Here is an 18,970-nt window from a genome sequence, read left to right as displayed (position 1 = left end):
TGTCTCATAAATAGATACATACATAATCCTAACTCTTGAGGATGCATATGTAGACAGCAGAGTACATTTATAGAGAAATATTAAAACTGATTTTCCTGAAATTTTGTTGTCTCCTGAAAATTAATTTCTATGACCTATGATTTTATGTTTTACAAAAATTAGGCTTTTAAGGTCACTCAGACACTGAGACTTAAAATTACCCCAGCAAAGGATGAGGAAAGGAAAGAAGGGGTTACCAGGAGGGTAAAGGCCCAGAAGTCAGATTAGTACAGTAGATTTGACACATTTCTTGGTCCATAGTATTATGACTAGGAAATTAATTATTTTAAAGCAGGTCATAGGATTAGTTAATAGAAAGGTGGAAATGAAAAGAAACAGATTTCTAATAAGTTAGGATCATCTGTGGATCAGACAAATGAATAATAAATAATCAGGAAGTATATATCAATTAAACAGGGCTTGAAATTGTCCTGGCTCTTGATAGGTGACCATTCACATTAGTAGTTCAAGTTAATTACCATTGGTCCCAAGAGAGAGTTGTTGCCCTGGTCTTAACTTTTATATTATGAGTGGATTGGCATTAATGCAGCTGTGTTCACAGAGATTACCTAACATTGTGATTGCCTTTTAAGTAAACAAATAGCCATACTTCCTTTAACTTTGTATAAAGGAAATAGGAAAATATTTCAAATGAATGTTAATTCTAAAAATACATATAGGTATCTTTTTTAAGCAGACTTGTCCTATTAGTGAACTGTTGATAAGAGCAATCAATGTGTGAATTGTTTTTTGGTTTTGTTTTGTGTTTTTTAAGTACTAAACATTTCTAATTTGTTCAGAAGAGCTGGAAAATATTTTTGAATTAATTGCTAACTTTCATAAATGTCACTAATATACATAGTTGATTTTTTGTTTGTTTATTTTTTATATTTTTATCCATTTCTTTGCAGTGCACATTGGTTTTTAGCTGTTGTTTGTTTTCCTGGCTTGGAGAAACCCAAGTATGAACCAAATCCTCAGTACCATGAAAATATTGCCAACCAAAAAGGTTCAGCTGCAGAGGATAGCTGTACTTCTTCCTCTTCTTCAAATGAAATGGATAGCTTACAAAACTCTCCTGCTAAGCCTGTAATAAAGAAAATACCAAACAGAAAGCATAGCATGGCTTTAATTGATTCAAGCACTGTAAGTGAAGAAAGTGACTTATACTGTCAGAGAAGTCCTTGTAGTGGGAAAAGTGTTCTGAAAAAAATTAATCATGTTGAATGTGAAACTAAAGTAGAATCTGCTTGTCAGAAACTTGATAATAGGACTAAAGATGAGAATGGCATGCAGAATGAATTTCTACCTTCTTCACATCATACAGGTATGTGTTTTAAATGTTTTTTAGAAGACTAATATTCAGAATAATTTTAATGTTTTTGTGAAGAGGATTAGCAATTAAGATGTGTTTTTAAATGTAAATTAAATCATTTTGATATTAGAGTCAAAGCCAAAACAACTTGTTTGTGCAAAAACAGGAAAAGTTTATCTATATTTAAAAATCAAAGCATTGCTGTTACTTTTCAGGAATTCCTTGAGCCTTCGATATATCATATGACATATTAAATAGCTGACATTAAAACTATTCATTATTTTTTAAAAAAAATTTTTTATATCCTTTCTGGTTCTTTCTCTTGTCCCCTCTTCCGTTCATATATTGTACCCTAAGATGTACCCTTTGAGCTTTCATACATATTTTTTTAATTTGCCATGAATTATAATGGAAATTTTTGGATTTGTTTTAATTTCAAATAACAAGTTGGAAATTATTTAATTAAAGTGGTACTATGATTTAAATTTCTAAAAAAAATATTTTTCTTAAAGGTGTTTCAATAATTCGGTAAGCTAAATACTTAATTAAAGCTAAATGATTAAGGAATGGAGTATTCTGGTTAATTTCTGTTTCAGTCTTGTGTTTTAAGAGATTTTGATAGTGTGTAAGTACTTTCCAGTGCTTCTAGGTAACTATTCTGAATATCCATTCTTATTGCAGAGTAACATAGAAGAAAAAGGTATTCCCCAGAATGTTTTTTATATACTGCAATAAAGCTCTTAATTTAAATTAAGGTCAGATATATCAAATATTTTATTTTATGGCATATTAAAAGGTTTAAAAGTAGACTGCTTTATTTCTCAGGAATTTGAAGCATTATAAATAATAACTTAAGCTTTATAACAAGAAAAATAATAAGGAAGGGAATATGTATGAGAAAAGATAAAAGGAAGAGAAGGAGAATATATTTTGGAGAGAAAACACTAAAGGCAAGAAATAAAATTGGGGTGGTGAAAGATAGTATTAACATAGACGGATGAGGGTGGATCAACCCTTTCAGGCTCGTTTCCCTCAGAAATTAAGATCCAAACTCTTAAGCATCTATTCATTTCAGTTCAGCAGACATTTGTTAGGCATTTATGTGGTACTAAATGCTATACTAGGAATAAAGGCAAAAGAAACAAATCCTTTCCTCAAAGAGTTTGTATTCTAAAATGTGCACAGATAAGGAAATTCAAGATAATTTGAGAAAAGAGGGAGCTAACAAGTTTGGGGAAGGTGCCGATCCAGAAAGGCACCTAGTTAATCCTCTAAGGAAGCTAGTGATTTAACTGGGATACTGTTGAGGTGGGAGGACAGACAGCCTATGCAAAGAGATAGAGATAAAAGCTAGGCTAGAATGTTGAGTCCGGGGAAACAGTTGAGATTCTGATATGGATGGAATGTAGAGTGTGTGAGAGAGAATAATATGAAATAAGCTTATTTATGGGGGACCTGGAGAGTTTGTTTTTTATTTTTAAAGCAAAAAGGACACTTTTTTTGTGTGGTGAAGAAGCATGGATAATCCATTTGGCAGATGAATGTTCTTAAGCCTCTTCACTCCTTTGTCTCTTCCTGGGCACACTCTTGGGATGAAAAGAAGCGATGGTCTTTTTTACACTTGAATATTTAAATTATTTAGGTGATGATGTTGATTTGAAGTCTCATGTCTAATTATCATTGATTTGGATAACTTCACCACTGCTTTTCCACATTATAGGAATCATTATCCTATTATACTTCTTGATTTATGTCGCTAAAAGTATAGTAAAGCATTCAGCTTATTTCTTATTGAAATTGCTAGCTTTTTGAAAATTTGGCTTTGATAGAAACAATTGATGTATGTGTCACCACTGAATAACATTACTCAAAATGGATTCTGTAAATGTCCAATTATGTCTTACCTAGTAAGGGAAGAAGTAGTGACAGACATTAAGCTGCTTGTAATATTGTGACAAAGAAATGGGCAATTTTACTTTTCACCTGAGTATTGTAATATGTATAATCTTGGTAAGTTTTTCAACCATTCCTAGCAAGAACTCTTTGTAAAGGTTTACAGGAAAAGTTTGTAGATGGTTTTCAGATTATGTTCTATAGAACATAAGTTTAAAATTCATTTCTTGGAATTTGAAGAAAATAGTAATGGCAAGCGTATTTAATTTATGAATGCCTCTCTCGTCAGCACCCAGCCTTAATCATGATAAACATTGCTATTCCAGGACATAAAAGTGGAGGGTTTGGTTTTGTTGTTGTTCCTTTGTCTTTTGTTTTTACTCACACCACTAGTGCCACCACCCATTGCTGGTTTGAAAAACGAATGATGCATATAGTATAAAACATTCCCTAAAAGGTCACTGGTGCATTGCCAGCCCCTTCTCACAACAGTCATATATAGTGTCGTTTATATGAGAAAAATTAATTTTGAGTTTCAAATGCACTTGATTTTAAAACAAGTTTTGAAACACAATCTCTTTATATACTAGGTACTTATACACATTTTTATACGTTCTCCCTCACTGGGCAATTCATGATTCACCAGCCTAGGTCTCTTCCCCAGTTGACTTGAGTGGTTACATCTGTCCCCAGCTGGGTGCTATATTCTTTCCCTCAGGCTTGCTACACAGCCCCCAACACCAAGGGTTTCCTGACCTGGTTATCTGTCCAGTTCCTTCTGTTCTCAGTTCTTTAGCTGCGCACTGGAAGTTGAAAGATTATTCCCCAGCACAGCAGTTCAGAACTTTTCAGTACTGGTGTCTGTCTTGTAGTTCTGGCAGACTTTTGCTGTTGAAAGGCTGTGGCCAAGCTAGCTGTTGAGGCCAGAGCAAACTTCAGGGCTCCAGGGAACTAGAAAGAGGGAAGGAGCAGAGTGGGGGAAGGGGAGACTGAGTATAGAAGCAGATTTTGATGTAAGCCTGTGTTACGTCTTTGAGTCTTCTAGTGCAGTAGGGGCTGTTGGGCGAGCGGAGGTGCTAAGAGTAAGTTCAGAGTCAATGACTTTTCTGGTTCTTGGTTATGGGGTTTGGTTTTTTTGTTTTATGTTTTAACATTCCTTTGGATTGTGGTTGTCCTAGAACATGGAGACAGCTGAAGTTGTTTTATCTTTGATGCATAATTTCTGTTTTGGAGAGGTTTGAGAAGTCATGGGGATTCTTGACATGACCCAGAAGTCCCTTACTCTTTAAAATACCAGATGAGAAAGAGAGTAGTATCAGTTAGAGGCATGCAGTATGGTAGAAGTTGCTGTGTATCCCAGATCCTGGTACCTGTTCTCAACTGTGCCTTCCCTATGAATAGTCCAGAATAAATATGGCTTATCCCTAAGAACTCACACATCCCTGGATGAGGATATTGCTCTTGAAGGCCCAACACTCTTAGAGAAAGTGGCCTACCAATATCCAAACTCCCTTCAGACCAATCTTTTCCCCTGCCCTATTCCCAACCTCCTGTAAGGCCCTATCAACAATCTTTACCAGGCCTTGCATCGCTCTTGGGAAAGTCTTTTAACCACACCTTCTGGCCCCCATCTTGGGGTGAAGCAAACCTCTTCCAGTCGCCAACCTCTGGTTTTTCTGAAAGCAGATTAATCTTATTATTTAAATTTTCTTTCCTTTATATTTGAAGTTCTGGCTTCTATAAAACTTGGGGGTTTTGTTTGTTTTCTCATGAAAATTGTTAAATTTAACCATTATGTCTTAAAGTTTGAAGTTTTTCTTTTTTCTCACTAACAGCAATTTAGATTTATCCATTTGATGCTTTGTTGTCTGTATTCAGAATTTCTCTGGATTGTTTTCTTGTAGTATTCTTTTTTTCCTTTATGGTATTCAGGTTTTCTGATTTGTCCTGTTTTTCTAGCATACTTATATTCTTCTGTAGGGTATCTCTATGCATCTTGACTTCCAGGCCAGTCACTTTGGCTTATGTAGAAATCATATGTTCTTTTAGCATTGTTGCCTTTTACTTATCTTCTGAATTTTCCTCCATTTCAGTATTTTCAGATACATTATTTTATCCCTCAGGGATTCTGCTTCTTTGAAGCAATTGTCCTGGATTCAATTTTACCTAATCTGCAAATTATTTTTGTTATTCTTTATTAAAAGTAATTTTTTTCTGTATTGAGAGCTCAGATTTTCTGACCAATATTTGTCACTTATTTCTTCTACTGTGATTTTTCTTTCTGTAGTTTCTTATTATTCTATGCTCTCTGGGCTATCCCAGGTTTTTCTTTAATCAGGCATTTTTGTTTCACTTCATATTATATTTGCCAAGAGAGTGTTATATTCTCATATGGTTTACTCATTTTTGCTTCTGGTTTTAGTATTCTCTTTGGTAATTTACCTGCTCATACATAAGGATTTTGTTGAGACCTTTTCCTTTCCGTGTATGTGTGTGACTTTTTTGGGGTAGTTATGTGTTTTTTCGATAGATAGATAGATAGATAGATAGATAGATAGATAGATAGATATATCTATAGATAGATATATATAGATATATATATATATCTAAAAAACTCTGTGTGTGTGTGTGTGTGTGTGTGTGTGTGTGTGTGTGTATGTGTGTGTGTGTATAAAATTTTTGACCATGCCATGTAGGTATTGTGTCAGAGAATATACACATTTTAGTGTCTTTGAAGGGGATTCCCCTACTCAGTCATCATCTTCTATGGCTTCCTATTGCCTGTGGGATAAAACATAAAAACTCCTTTGTTTCCCTTTTAAAGCCCCACACGATCTGAAAACAATCTATCTTTCCATTCTAATCAAACATTGTTTTCCCTCCCATACTCTGATCCAGCAAATTGGCCTTCTGTTTTTCACACATAGTACTCCTGTCTCCCATCTCCTTTCCTTTTGAACTGGCCAACCCATATTCCTAGAATGCACCCCTCTTTACCTTTTCCTCACAGCGTCCTCCTGCTCCCCCTTTGACACAACTCAAACATTATTTTTTTTTGTACGAAGCCTTTCCTGATCTCCCAACTGCTAATACCCCCCCATAGTACTTTGTATTTAACTACTTTGTATATATTTTTATTTGCTTTTTACTATATGTGTATGTGTGTGTTTCCATATATTCTTGTTATCTATCTCATTAGTCTTTGTAGGTAGAGATTATTTCTTTATCTATTCTTCTGTTCCTAGAACGTAGCATGGTGCCTGTCATATAGTAGACTCTCAGTAAATATTGATTGATTGCTTTCCCTAGCGTTCGGACCTGGCCTCCAAAAACTTTTATTTTCCATTTTTTATCATTTTTGCCAATCTGATGGCTTTGAAATAGAGTGTCAGGGTGGTTTAAATTTCTTTCACTATCATATTGGAATTTTTTTTGAAGTGATTGTTGATAAGCATGACTCTTCTGTTTTGAAAACTGCCTGTTCATTAGCTTTTGTTCATAAATGTTATATCAAATCTTTAAGAGATCTTGGAAATCAACCATTATTAGAAAAATTTGCTACAGTTTTTTTCTCATTTAACTGTTACAGTTTTAATTGCATTAATTTTGCTTGTACAAAAGCTTTTCAATTTTATATAATCAAAATTGACTTACTTTTTATGAGCATCTCTAATGCTGTGGGGAGGAAAAGAGCATGGCATAGTTTTTTAAAGTATACCCTACTTTCTCTAAGAAAGACCTTTATGTTTAGGTCATATATCAATTTGAAAAGATAGTCTAAACTTAATACCTGCCATACTACTTTCCAGTGGGATTATTAGACATTCTGCCACTGTTTGATTGCTTCTGGGTCTCATATGACAGATGTGTTTTATTGATACTTTTTTTATTGCCAGTACAAGTAATTTTGGAAATTGCTTCTTTGAAATATAATTTGAGACCTACTATTGCTAGGTCCTCATTTCCCTTGACATTTTTTTCTGTCCAGATGAACTTGTTATTATTTTGTTCCATTCTGTCAAGTAATCCTTTGATAGTTTGGTATGGCACTAACTCTGTAAGTTAATCTATAAATCTATAACTGTCCTTTTTATTCTGTTAACATAAACCAACCATGAACAATCTGTATCACTAAGTATTTAAATATTCATTGATTTCTACAAAGATATTTTATAATTGTATTAATATTCTTTTTTAGAGTGTTGTTATTTTTCAATTTTGTATATTTTGTATCATCTTGTATTTATGGTAATAACAATTAAACAGAGGTTTCATTAGATCCTATTTATATATGGTTCTAATATGCAAGTGATGACAAGTGTTCAGAAGTATAGAAAAGTTTGGATAACAGGCACCTATTAATACTGACATTTAACGCATAGAATTCTTGAAATATATGTGTGACTTTTTTTTAATGTAATGTTTGTTTTCTTTACTGATACAGATGGTTTGAACAGAATCAGATTAAATTATAGTGAGGAGCCAGCTGATACTGGTAATAAATTGCTTGACGATGAGCTTATTGACTTCTCAGAAGATCAAGATAACCAGGTGAAGAATAATACAAAGTAAAAAATAATGGACAGTAGTATCGTATCTTCAATTCAAAGACATTTTTGTAAAGAAAAGAGCTTTACAAGGGAAGAACTAAGCAATTTCCATAAGTTCTGAAAAGTCATAAAACTGTACTGCCTATGAATTTGGGTAATATCAAAACAAAACTACTCCATTTTCTCAACTTTTTTTCTATTCAAAAATTTTTTCTTAATTTAATGGACTGCTATATTTATAAACCTTTAGGATAAATTTCTTAAGGCTCTATGAACTACTCTCCCTCTCCTCAGTGTTTGATATCTAATTAAAGTTGCATATGCCAATTAGGTAACTTCGCACATACAGGAGTATTCATGATTTGTATTTAGTCTTTTGTCTGCTGTCAGGATGAATCAAACATGATTTCAAATTTGGAATGAGTGGGGAAAGGAAACATAGGACAGTTTTATAATCTTTTCACTTCTGAGTTCTCCAATGATCTTTTAAACTTGGTTAATTTAACTTGAGTGTTGTGTTCTGTATTGTTTATTTTTCATATATTTGCCAAAATTTCCCCTGATTTGTTTGCACATATCTCATCCTGCAATCACATACAGGCCTTAAAGCTTTGAAATTTACATGGTCACAAGGGGCAGCTAGGTGGTGCAGTGGATAGAGCACTGGCCCTGGATTCAAGAGGACCTGAGTTCAAATCTGGCCTCAGACACATAACACTTACTAGCTGTGTGACCCTGGGCAAGTCACTTAACCCCATTGCCTAACACACACACCCCCCCAAAAAAAAGAAAGAAAGAAAGATACACCAGCTAATGGATGCTAATAATAATTGATGCTTCTATCAGGATGTCTTTGAATTATTTTTCAAAGCTGATGATGGGTTTCCTTTCTCTTCATCCTTTTTTGTGGGCCAAGAATGTAGTTTAGTTCTAGATCTGAATTTATTTTTCTCTTAAAAACTAATCTGTCTAATAATTATATTCTTGACTTTGGCCTAATGGAATTGCTCTTTGATCAAAGCACCACATGGACTAATAGAAATAAATAACCTAGGGTTTTTGTTTGTTTGTTTGTTTGCCGGGGTTGGGGAGATTTGTTTTGTATTTCTTGTTTTTGTAAGCTGCATTCCTATGCCAGCCAAAAACATTCTCAAAACATTAAAATTATTTTGGGGGGACAGGGGTCTTGCAGCAAGTGATCAAGAACTTGTAATCCATAAGTGCTATTGGAAACAGTATGGTACAGTAGAAGAATCATTGGCTGTGGAATTATAACAGCTGGATTCAATATCTACCTCTGGCATTATTTCTGTGACCTTGGGCATATTATTTAACATCCCTAAGCCTAATTTTCTTCATTTGTAACATGAGAGATGTTTGAGATCCTTTCCAACTTTAGATCTACTATTCTTTTACATTCTTTTTAAAAAAGCTGCCGTCTTACATGTGTCATTGGCATGTCTTTGTAAGAAAAATAAATATCTCTTCAGAGATTCTTTAAGTATTATTAAGTACATGTATATGCTAGATAGGTCCAATGTTTTTTTTTTCCTTTTTAAAAATGTCTTTAAACAAAGATTATATCCTACTTTATAACAATTTCATTCAAACCACTGGTGTAAATTTTTTTGCCACTTAGAAATTGAAATCTGGGCAATGATAGGAGAACATACATATAGATTTAAATCTAATGACACTATTAGAAGTTTTAGAAATCCCCTCTTAGGGTCTTATTCTTGGTTCAGTAAAAGAGCTTCTTACACCTCTGGCTTGTAATAACTTTTTTACATGTCACTATTCCCGTGTGTGGAATTGGATGAAATTAATATTATCTATTATTAGACAACATTAGTCATAATAGTCATAAGTTATCCCATAGTTCATATATACATACTTGTAAAAATTATTTTCTATAAGAATGATGATGCATTTATTTTGACTAAACACTGTTTAGGTTCTACATTTTACAAATATAAATAATATGGTTCCTTTTTATAGGAAGATAGCAGTGATGATGGGGGTCTTGATGATACCTGCAGTTCTGAATTAGGACAATGGCATCTGAAGCCTACTATCTGTAAACAGTAAGTATTAACTTATATTTCTTGAGTACAAAGTGAGAATATCTAAAAGCAAAATGGCAAGCTCTGTAGGATGGAAAATAGAAATAGATGGGTCATTTCAATAACCACTTGTAGTATAGAAATAATGTGAGGTGAAAATCTTAAAGCTGATGGTCTGGAATTCTTCAGATTTCTCTGGCATGTGGATTTTTCTTTCTTTCCTGAGTGAATTAAACTGGGTTTCAAAGTAATTCATCAAAAAATAGTCAAATAATTTGTCACCATTTCACTTATAATCAAGTCAACTAAAACATTATGTTGAAGTTTTTTAAAATCCTGATTATTAGAAAATAGAAGTGAGAACCATTAACTTCTATGATTATTCTGTTTAGTGAGAACATTCCAAAGGTATTTACCCTAGCCTCTACCCTCTTTCTCCTTACCCTGCCATCACCAGATAGGCTGATTTGGACTTGTCTTTGATCTGAGGGACTCCCAGGAGGTTAGGTTTTTCATAAAAGTTTACTGTCGTTGAATAGTTGATTTGGGATTCCTTGGGTATATGAACTTTTCCTCTCTTTCCCAAATGGATTAAGTTGGTTGATTCCATGACAGTTCTAGTTAAAACTAGGAGCAGACATAAAACTAGGTACAGAAGACTAGAAAACTATCCTTTGAGCTAGCTATTCCTCAGCATCCATTATGTATGCTGTAGCACTCCTTAGGTAAAAAGAAAATGTTATAGAATTAGAACTTCTAGGAGCTAGTATATATTTTCTTTTTCTTTTCTTTCTTTTTAATATTTTATTCCCAATTACATTTAAAAACAATTTTATTATTTTTTTTTCTTCTTCAAATGTTGAGTCCCAAAATTTGGAACTCTCCCTCCCCCCACATAAAAGGCAAGCAATTTGACATAGGTTATACATGTGTAGTCCTGCAAAACACATTTCCATGTGTCAATCATGCTGTGAAAGAAAACACAGACCAAAAAAAAAAAAAAAGAAAAGAAAGAAAGTATTTCTGTCTGCATTCTGGCTCTTGGTGCATATAGTTCTGCACTTGACTTTGGAAATTATCTGTAACAGGTTTTAGTTTTAATTAAGAGTTTTTTGCACATCTCTGGGTGGGTGTCTTGTAGCATTCCACACATCTGGCCAAGAGGATGCCTACATAATATTTCAGCATATCAACAATGGATAGAGGATTTTGCATAGATTAATTTATCTTCATGTTATGCTACCTTTTTTTTTTAACTTGGACTTAATCCACAAGCCAAATATCCACAGTACTGTTAAAATGAAATGAGCACTGCTCTAAAGTCAGAGTTCCCAAGTTTAATTTCCTCTTTTGATCCTTATTAGTTGTGTGGCCTTGAGCAAGTCCCTTCACTTCTTTAGACATCAGTTAATTCATGTGAAAAAGAACAGTGTTGGCTGAATTCTGAGAGGCCCTTCCAGCTCTTGATATTTGATTTTTTGAAATAGAAATTAATTTGGTTTTGGTAGGTTGCATTTTTTAGAAGTGTTTTCAAGCATATGATCATCTTTTGGTAGGGCTATAGGTGGGGATATTTCTTCCAGACCTGTGATTAAATTGCTATGAAGATTTTCCTGGAAACTTCCACCAACATAGAAACATCAACTTTTTGTAATTCATGATCTTAAAGAACTACTTGTGGGCACTGGGAGGTTGAATTAAGACTAGGAAAACTTTCTGGTATATTTGCAAGGTACCTTTGATCTAGTCACCAAATATATACCTTAAAGTTTTATTGAAATATACCATATAATATTAATATATTTAATTTCCTTTGAAACCAGTATCACTGCTACTTTTAATATACTGACAGATAATTAAGCACTATTAGTAAACTGTGTGTAAGAGATTATTTTCTCTTTAGTGTCTTTACTAAGGGCTATAGAAATTAAATAGTAATGTTTTAACTTTAAACTGTTTCATTTTTCAGTGTAATTTTTCATGTCTTTGCAGCAGCTATTTTACTTAATGACAGTAATTTTTTTTTCCTTTTTCTCCTTTCACCCTTATACACGCAAAAAAAGACCTTGTATCCTGCTTATGGATTCACTCAGAGGTCCTTCTCGCTCAAATGTTGTAAAAACACTGAGAGAGTAAGTTCATTTTTTGCACTTTATATAATAATAGGTTTTGCAGAACAAGTAGAAAATAGCCTTACTATATATACATTATCACAGGTATCTGGAAGTAGAATGGGAAGTAAGAAAAGGAAGTAAAAGAAGTTTTTCCAAAGATCTCATGAAAGGCTCTAATCCAAAAGTACCACAGCAAAACAACTTCAGTGATTGTGGAGTATATGTATTGCAATATGTGGAAAGCTTTTTTGAGGTGAGTTTCAGTTCATTCATTTAATAGGTGTAGTTAAGTGTTTTTCATGATATCAGTCAAAATTAAGGCAATCAAAATTTTATTTATGCTCTTTAAAAATGTGGCATTAGGAGATAAAATTGTGAACGAGAAGATTCCATAATAAATTTCACTTTGTGATAATGTTACTAGATTTTTTTCTTTTTTTCTTTTTCTTTATAAATTTCATTTGTTTTTGTTCATATTTTCTGTTTCTTACATCACCAAAGCATCTCATGTATTCCCAGAGAGCCATCTCATATGATAAATAAAATTTTTTAGAGAAAAAAAAGTCAACACAACTTACCAACACATTGGAAAAGTCCAAAAACTTGTGGTGGACCTCCTGCCTCCACACAGGAGTAGGTTGGGGGTGTCTTCTCATATCTCTTCATTTGAGTCCCACTTAATCTTTATAATTTTGTTACTTTTTTAATTTTATTTTATTTTTTGGATGTGTCATTCTGTTTATAAAGTTGTAGTTACTGTGTATATTTATTTCTTGGTTTTGAGGCAGCTTAGTGGTATCTTCATTTCAGTAGTTGAAGTAAATTAATTCCTAGAAATTCATTACATTCCGTAATTATGTAGACATATGCAGTAATACATGTACAATGTACATACATACACAGATGACATTTCTTGGCACCACAGGCCTATGAGATAGAAATTAATATTTTTGTTATTTTCTAATGGACAGCTTTTTTCCTTTTTGTATTTAGAATCCAATTTTGAATTTTGAACTTCCAATGAATTTGACAGACTGGTTTCCTCGCCCAAGAATGAAAACTAAACGAGAAGAAATCCGGAACATAATCCTAAAACTACAGGAAGAACAGAGCAAAGAAAAGAAGGGACAAAGAGATATTAATTTATCAGAAGCATCTTTACAGGAAAAAGCAGATCAATATATCAACAGCAGCTCAGACTGAACTTTTCTGTTGCATGTTAGCTTTCCTGTCAGAAACAACGGAATGTTTTCACCTTCAGTTAAACAGACTAAAGAACTGAAGTATTTCACTACTCAAAATAGATTGGGAATGTTTTAAAAAAAAAAAGTTTGTACAGATGTGTCATAATTGATTCCCAAGGGAGTATGTATTAAGTAAAATTCTGTAAATATGTTAATGAAGCCAATTTTTCCAGCATTTGTAATTAATTTTTTCACTTGTTAGGAAGCTTTTGTTATGTATTTTCTGTTAATAGTACTTAATAGCAACTTCTAAACATAAGACAAATAAAAAGAAAATACTTATAGGATAAAGTGGTTAACTTGCTATTCTTTAGTAAATTCATATTAAGTTCCCCAGTGAGTATAATGTACATAATTCAAGAGACTATTCAGGTATTTTGTGATCCTATTTTGACCTTTTACATTTGCTTTTAAAATATAATAAGTACAGTTTGAAAATAGTATTAAACTATGTCTAAATTCAACTTAGGCCCAATAAAAACAATGACTATCCACAAATACAAGGCACAAATTCAAGCAATGTAGCAGTGAACATTAAAGGCTTTAAATCTTTGGTTTTCATTTCATGCACTCCAGTATGTAACTGTTCACAAACAACTTTTGAATCAAAAACAGTATTAAGAGCAATTTCAAGTAGTGTCCTGACTTATACTACTTATTAATATGCTGTATTAGCTAAACAAAGTATCTTGAAAAGTTTTTGAAAGGTTCCATTATAGAACTGTTTGGTAAGTATGGTTAGAATTGCAAATTGCCCACATTATCTTTCGATATAATTCAAAATGTGCTACAATCTATGTGCCGTAGTTAAGTATTGAACTTTAAAAAACTGTATAAGCATACGTATATAAATACAGGATTACTATTTTTTGTACTGTCTACTGCAAAATATCTTCAGTGTTCATTGATTTTTCTTGGGTTTTAGATAGATTATTAAGCTTTTTAATCGATATTTTCATGGTATGATTTATTCTTACATGTAAAGGATGTTACAGCCTTAAATCATTGTAAAATGCAGTAAGCTCCTACCTTACATTCTTTTTCATAATTTTCGAAGGTGTTGGTATTAAGATAAGAGATTTACAGCTGTCGTGTACAGATTTTGCATGATTCTACCCAGTCATTCATTAACTTTTCCAGTGCAATCTTCGTACATCTAAAGACATTGTCCTTTTTTAAAAAAAATTCTGCGTTCAGAATTGAAATAGAATTTTTTACACTAATTTTGCATTCCATGATAGAATTGGAAGCATATAGGATATAAAGGGAAGAGAAAAATAAGGCAGGAGCAAAAAGGGATTGGAGGAAGGCATTTTAAATTACATGGTTTTTTAAAAAAAAAGCAGTTTTGGTTTCAGTTTGGAGATCTCTTGCAGCTTTCAAGGACCATTCACTACTTATACTTAAAATTTGTGGAGGGAAAAGGTTGACTATTTAAAAAGAAAACTGTTGAGATAAAATTAGTCATTGTAATTTGTATAGAGATTAATTCCTTCATTTTCTCTTCCATGTCCTTTCCTTGCAAATATAATTTTAGTACATTTATTTAGTAGAAAGATACACATTTTTTAAAGTTCAGCATAATTGTCAACTATAAATTTTCTTTTCTTTGCTAACACCTGTGCTTCATTACAAAATTTTTATTTCAGATGACATGTTGGAATTATTTCATTGTTAGAAATATCCTAGACCTTAGTTGCACATTTCAGGATGTGAAGAAAAAAATGTTTAATTTTATTATCATTCAATAAATGTTATGGTAAGATGCTTTTAGATTTGCAGTCTTACAGCAAACTAATATACGTGTTAAACATAGAACTTATTTTTTTAATAAAATGAACTTAATAGAAAATTTGCAAAATTGATTCATTTGACCTCTTTAAAAATACATTGTACATACTGTCCAAATGTGTGTACTGTAAACATACAAATTAGTACTACAGAATTTCTTTTTACCTTATTTCAAGGAAAAGTGTTTTAACTATATGATTGAAATCTATAGCATCTAATCCTTGATTAGGTAAAATATTTCTTAACCCTTGAATCAACTCTGCCTTACCAAAGAAGCAGTCAGGAATTTTTGTTTTTACAATAAAGTATGTAGATTCCATAGATTGATGATTTCCAAAATATTAAAGGTACAAAACTGAATACATTGCAGTTTTCTTAACCTTTCCTAGTTCTATACAAAATTCTTTTTAAAAAAGAATGTTTTAAAATAATTTTGTTTTGAGTGCGTGCTTTTTAATTTCCCTTGAACTACTAGGAGACATTATAGGGTATCTCAAAACTATATTTGAGAATCATTTGTCCAGAAAGACACAGAGTCAATCGATAATTATGTTTTCCTGTATACACCTTTTTTGTATAGACCTGGCAGTAGACATCAAGTTAATTTTGATGAGTCTGTATCTCGAGGTTGTTGACCAGTATTTCTTTAAAGTTCTGAAGTTTTGTTACTAGATACTTGAAACAGCATGACTCAATTATACAAAGTATCCAGTGTCTAATTAGATAATGGTTTCCTTGGTGGGTAGAATAACTGGTTAATAATTCTTAGAAGAGTTTTAAGTTACTTAACTTGAAAAATTTATGCATCTCAAGTCAACATTTGCCTAGCAGTTTAGAAACAGTGGTGACATTTTAATATTCTGTTTTTCCTGCTATTGCTATGTATGTTTAAGAAAATTGAAAACTAAAATGGTATTGGTTCCAATTAATTCATATGAACCATAGTTTGTTTTATTTTAGTTTTCAAAGTCAACATTTTATAAAAAGTTTAATTTTTACCTAGTTGAGGATAAAGAAAAGAATGTTTAATTCTTAATTACATGTTTTTTTTAAATAACAAAAATGAACACCTCTGTTCCTCTCTCTCTCCCTCCCCCTCCCATGATCTCTCCTTCTCTTCCTCCCTCCCTCCCTCCCTCTCTGCTGTGTCTCTATTGTCTGGTCACTTATTATTTATGTTTTTATTGGTAACATTACAACCTATTCAAACCCACCATCATCTTTATGGTTAGCACTGTGGTTTCTGGGCTTTTTCAGCCTATAAGTTGTGACAAGCATTTTGAGAATTTCATTGAGTTCTCAGAACTTTTGTACTAATTCAGCCTGTACACATTGGTGCATGATCTTCAAGAAGATTTCTAAGTACCAGTTATCTAGTAGGCATTTTATGTTCATCATTAGCATTGTAGGGCGAGATAATCAAAGGCCCAGTGAAATTGTATTTGTTACTTTTGGGAAACTACTTAATATGGAATGGTATGTTGTATAGTGGAAAGGACACTGGATTTAGAGTCTGTGAGTTTAGGATTAGAATCTTAGATGTGCTACTTGCTTACCTGTCTAACCCTGACAAATTACTTGACCTTTCTAGGACTCCAAATCTGTAAAATTCAGGGTTAAACTAGATAGACCTCTAAGGTGTATTCCAGTTCTAAATGTAAGGTTCTATAATATTTTTTTTTAATTTTGCAAGGCAATTGGGGTTAAGTGACCTGTCCAGGGTCATACAACTAGTAACTACCAAGTGTCTGAGGTCAGATTTGAACTCGGGTCCTCCTGACTCCAGGGCTGGTGCTCTATCCACTGCGCCACTTAGCTGTTTCTGTAATGCTTTTGAAAACCTGAGAACCATTGCCACTGCAACTTTGTCTCCTATTATCATTTATGGTCAGTCAATATGGACGTGTTTCAGTTCCTTCAGAAGTGTGTCGATTCATTGGACATAGCTTTTTGAAAGTGCTAACAAATTGTCCTTGAAATTGCAGTCTTTTCTGCTTTACCACATCACTGCAGAAGTTTAAGGTTTGGGCAGGATATAAAATTCATTTATCCAATGACTAAACCATTGATGAACATTTCCAAAATTAGATAAGCTTGTCCTCAGAAAAGCCACATATATTGCTGCACCTATACTAAAAACTTTCCTAACTTAGGTCTTGCCAGAATTTACCCTGTGACATAACCTTTGAGAACCCAAGGACACCACAGTGTGAGGCAATGCAGTAAGATTTTAAGGGAAGCTAGGAACATATGTATTTATAAAATTAAACTTAAATTTACAAATTAGGAATAAGGGTAACATGATCAAAGGATGACTTTTTGGTTTATCACTTCTACCTATATGCATCCTTTTGCTACTATGAGGGGTATAAGAAATCCATAATCCTGGAGTTCTTCAAAAAGGGAAAGGAATATTGCCAGTCCAGAAGTTCATCTAGTCACCTCTAAAGTTATAAGATGCTATAGTAATAATGATAGTGATTTAGTTGCTTTCCCTAGTTTCTGGTATCCAGATTCCAGAACATTATTATCTATCCTTATTCTTCAGGAATATCGTATATAGTTTCTCATGACTGCTTTAGGAAACACTAATAGTCTTATAGAATTATCTTGGTTTATTTTATAATACAAATATTCCTTAATGAAGTCTTGCTTATGCATTCACCTTTTGTTTGTATATACCATTTTGAAGACTGTAATCACTTTTTCAGTTAATATTTCTTGGCCAGATGGAGGTAAGAAGTAAAGACAAATTTAGGACTCGAGCTGCCAGGAAGCTGACCTCAGTCTGTTGTCTCTCTCTATACCTTAGCCAGGAAAGTGCTGAGTGGCATTTCTTCCCTAGAGCTGACACAATATATTTTCTACAAGAAAGTAGTGGTTGAAAGAAGCAACAGTGAAAATAGAACGAGGTATCCTTTACGAAGGTTAATCTATCCCTAGCTACCGCTACCACCTGCTTCCTTTTGCTACTAAATCATAGAATTATAGGATAGAATTGGAAATGTGCCTACAACCTCTAGCCCAACCCTTTTGCAAATGAGGAAACAGGATCAGAAGTGAAGTGACTTGCTCCTAACTACACAGCTGGGTGGTGGCAGTTCTTGGGCTAGATTTTAGGTCTTCTGCCTTCCAGTTCTTTGCTCTTTGTTTTGCCACTACTATAAAGATTTTCGGTTACTCTCACTGGTTATTATAGTTTTATGATGTATTCATCCAAAGTACTGAGTTCCTGTTATGTGTCACCGTGTGAAATCAGATTGTGTGTTTATGTAGCATTCTGAAGTATATATAGTGCTTTCCTTTCCACGACCCTGAGGATGGGTGAAAAGCACTTGTTTCCCCTTAAGTCCTGGATCTTTATAATTTGGTGAATATCAAAAGTACACAATTAAAATACAAGGCAGTATAAGGCAAGATCCAAGTGAGTAGCATAGGGGCAAAGTGCAGAGGAGGAAAGGATCATTTTTCAAGGAATGATCAGGGCAGGCTTCATGAAAGTACTGGCATTTGATCTAAACATTGAATAGTGTGTAGGATTTCAATACGTGTTGGTGGGGAAGGAGGTTATTCTAGGTGAAGGGAATGTTATGGCTAAGACAGAGTTGTGGGAGCTGATACAATGTTGTAACAAGTACCAGGCCTGCAGTGAAGAAATGACCAGGAAGTAGGGTGTGGATCATTGGTTTAAAGTGAGATATCAGAGCTGGGGGGGGGGGGGGTACGACAGGAATGGAGTGTAAGGATGCAGTTTGGGAGGAGATCAGAAAGGTGGCTGGAATTAGGCAGAAGAAATGCAGATTGTGAAGGACCTTGAATACAAAGCTGCAGTGTTTGTAATACAGTGTTTTGTCTGAGTGGATTAACTGGGGAGCATAAGAAATATCTTGGGGGCAGCTAGGTGGTGCAGTGGATAGAGTACTGGCCCTGAAGTCAGGAGGACCTGAGTTCAAATGCGGCC

The 18,970-nt window shown here is 33.5% G+C and overlaps 1 protein-coding gene across 5 annotated transcripts in view; it reads left to right on the top strand.

Moving 5' to 3' along the window:
• Nucleotides 1-15,070, top strand: part of SENP6 (SUMO specific peptidase 6) — a 117,952-nt gene extending 102,882 nt beyond the window's left edge. For all 5 annotated transcript variants that reach the window (XM_021000199.2, XM_021000197.2, XM_021000198.2 and 2 more), the window contains 6 exons: nt 951-1,366; nt 7,692-7,798; nt 9,796-9,881; nt 11,924-11,992; nt 12,077-12,227; nt 12,968-15,070. In XM_021000199.2, coding sequence (XP_020855858.1) covers nt 951-1,366; nt 7,692-7,798; nt 9,796-9,881; nt 11,924-11,992; nt 12,077-12,227; nt 12,968-13,177 — 1,039 coding nt within the window. In that variant the 3' untranslated portion in view covers nt 13,178-15,070. The remainder of the gene's footprint in view (nt 1-950; nt 1,367-7,691; nt 7,799-9,795; nt 9,882-11,923; nt 11,993-12,076; nt 12,228-12,967) is intronic.
• The last annotated feature ends 3,900 nt before the right edge of the window (nt 15,071-18,970 follow it).

This window comes from Phascolarctos cinereus, unplaced genomic scaffold, assembly GCF_003287225.1.
Source record: "Phascolarctos cinereus isolate Bilbo 61053 unplaced genomic scaffold, phaCin_HiC Scaffold_5;HRSCAF=322, whole genome shotgun sequence".
NCBI classification, from domain to species: domain Eukaryota; kingdom Metazoa; phylum Chordata; class Mammalia; order Diprotodontia; family Phascolarctidae; genus Phascolarctos; species Phascolarctos cinereus.
Note: the sequence above shows the minus strand (reverse complement) of the source record. Positions and strands in the feature narration are given on the sequence as shown.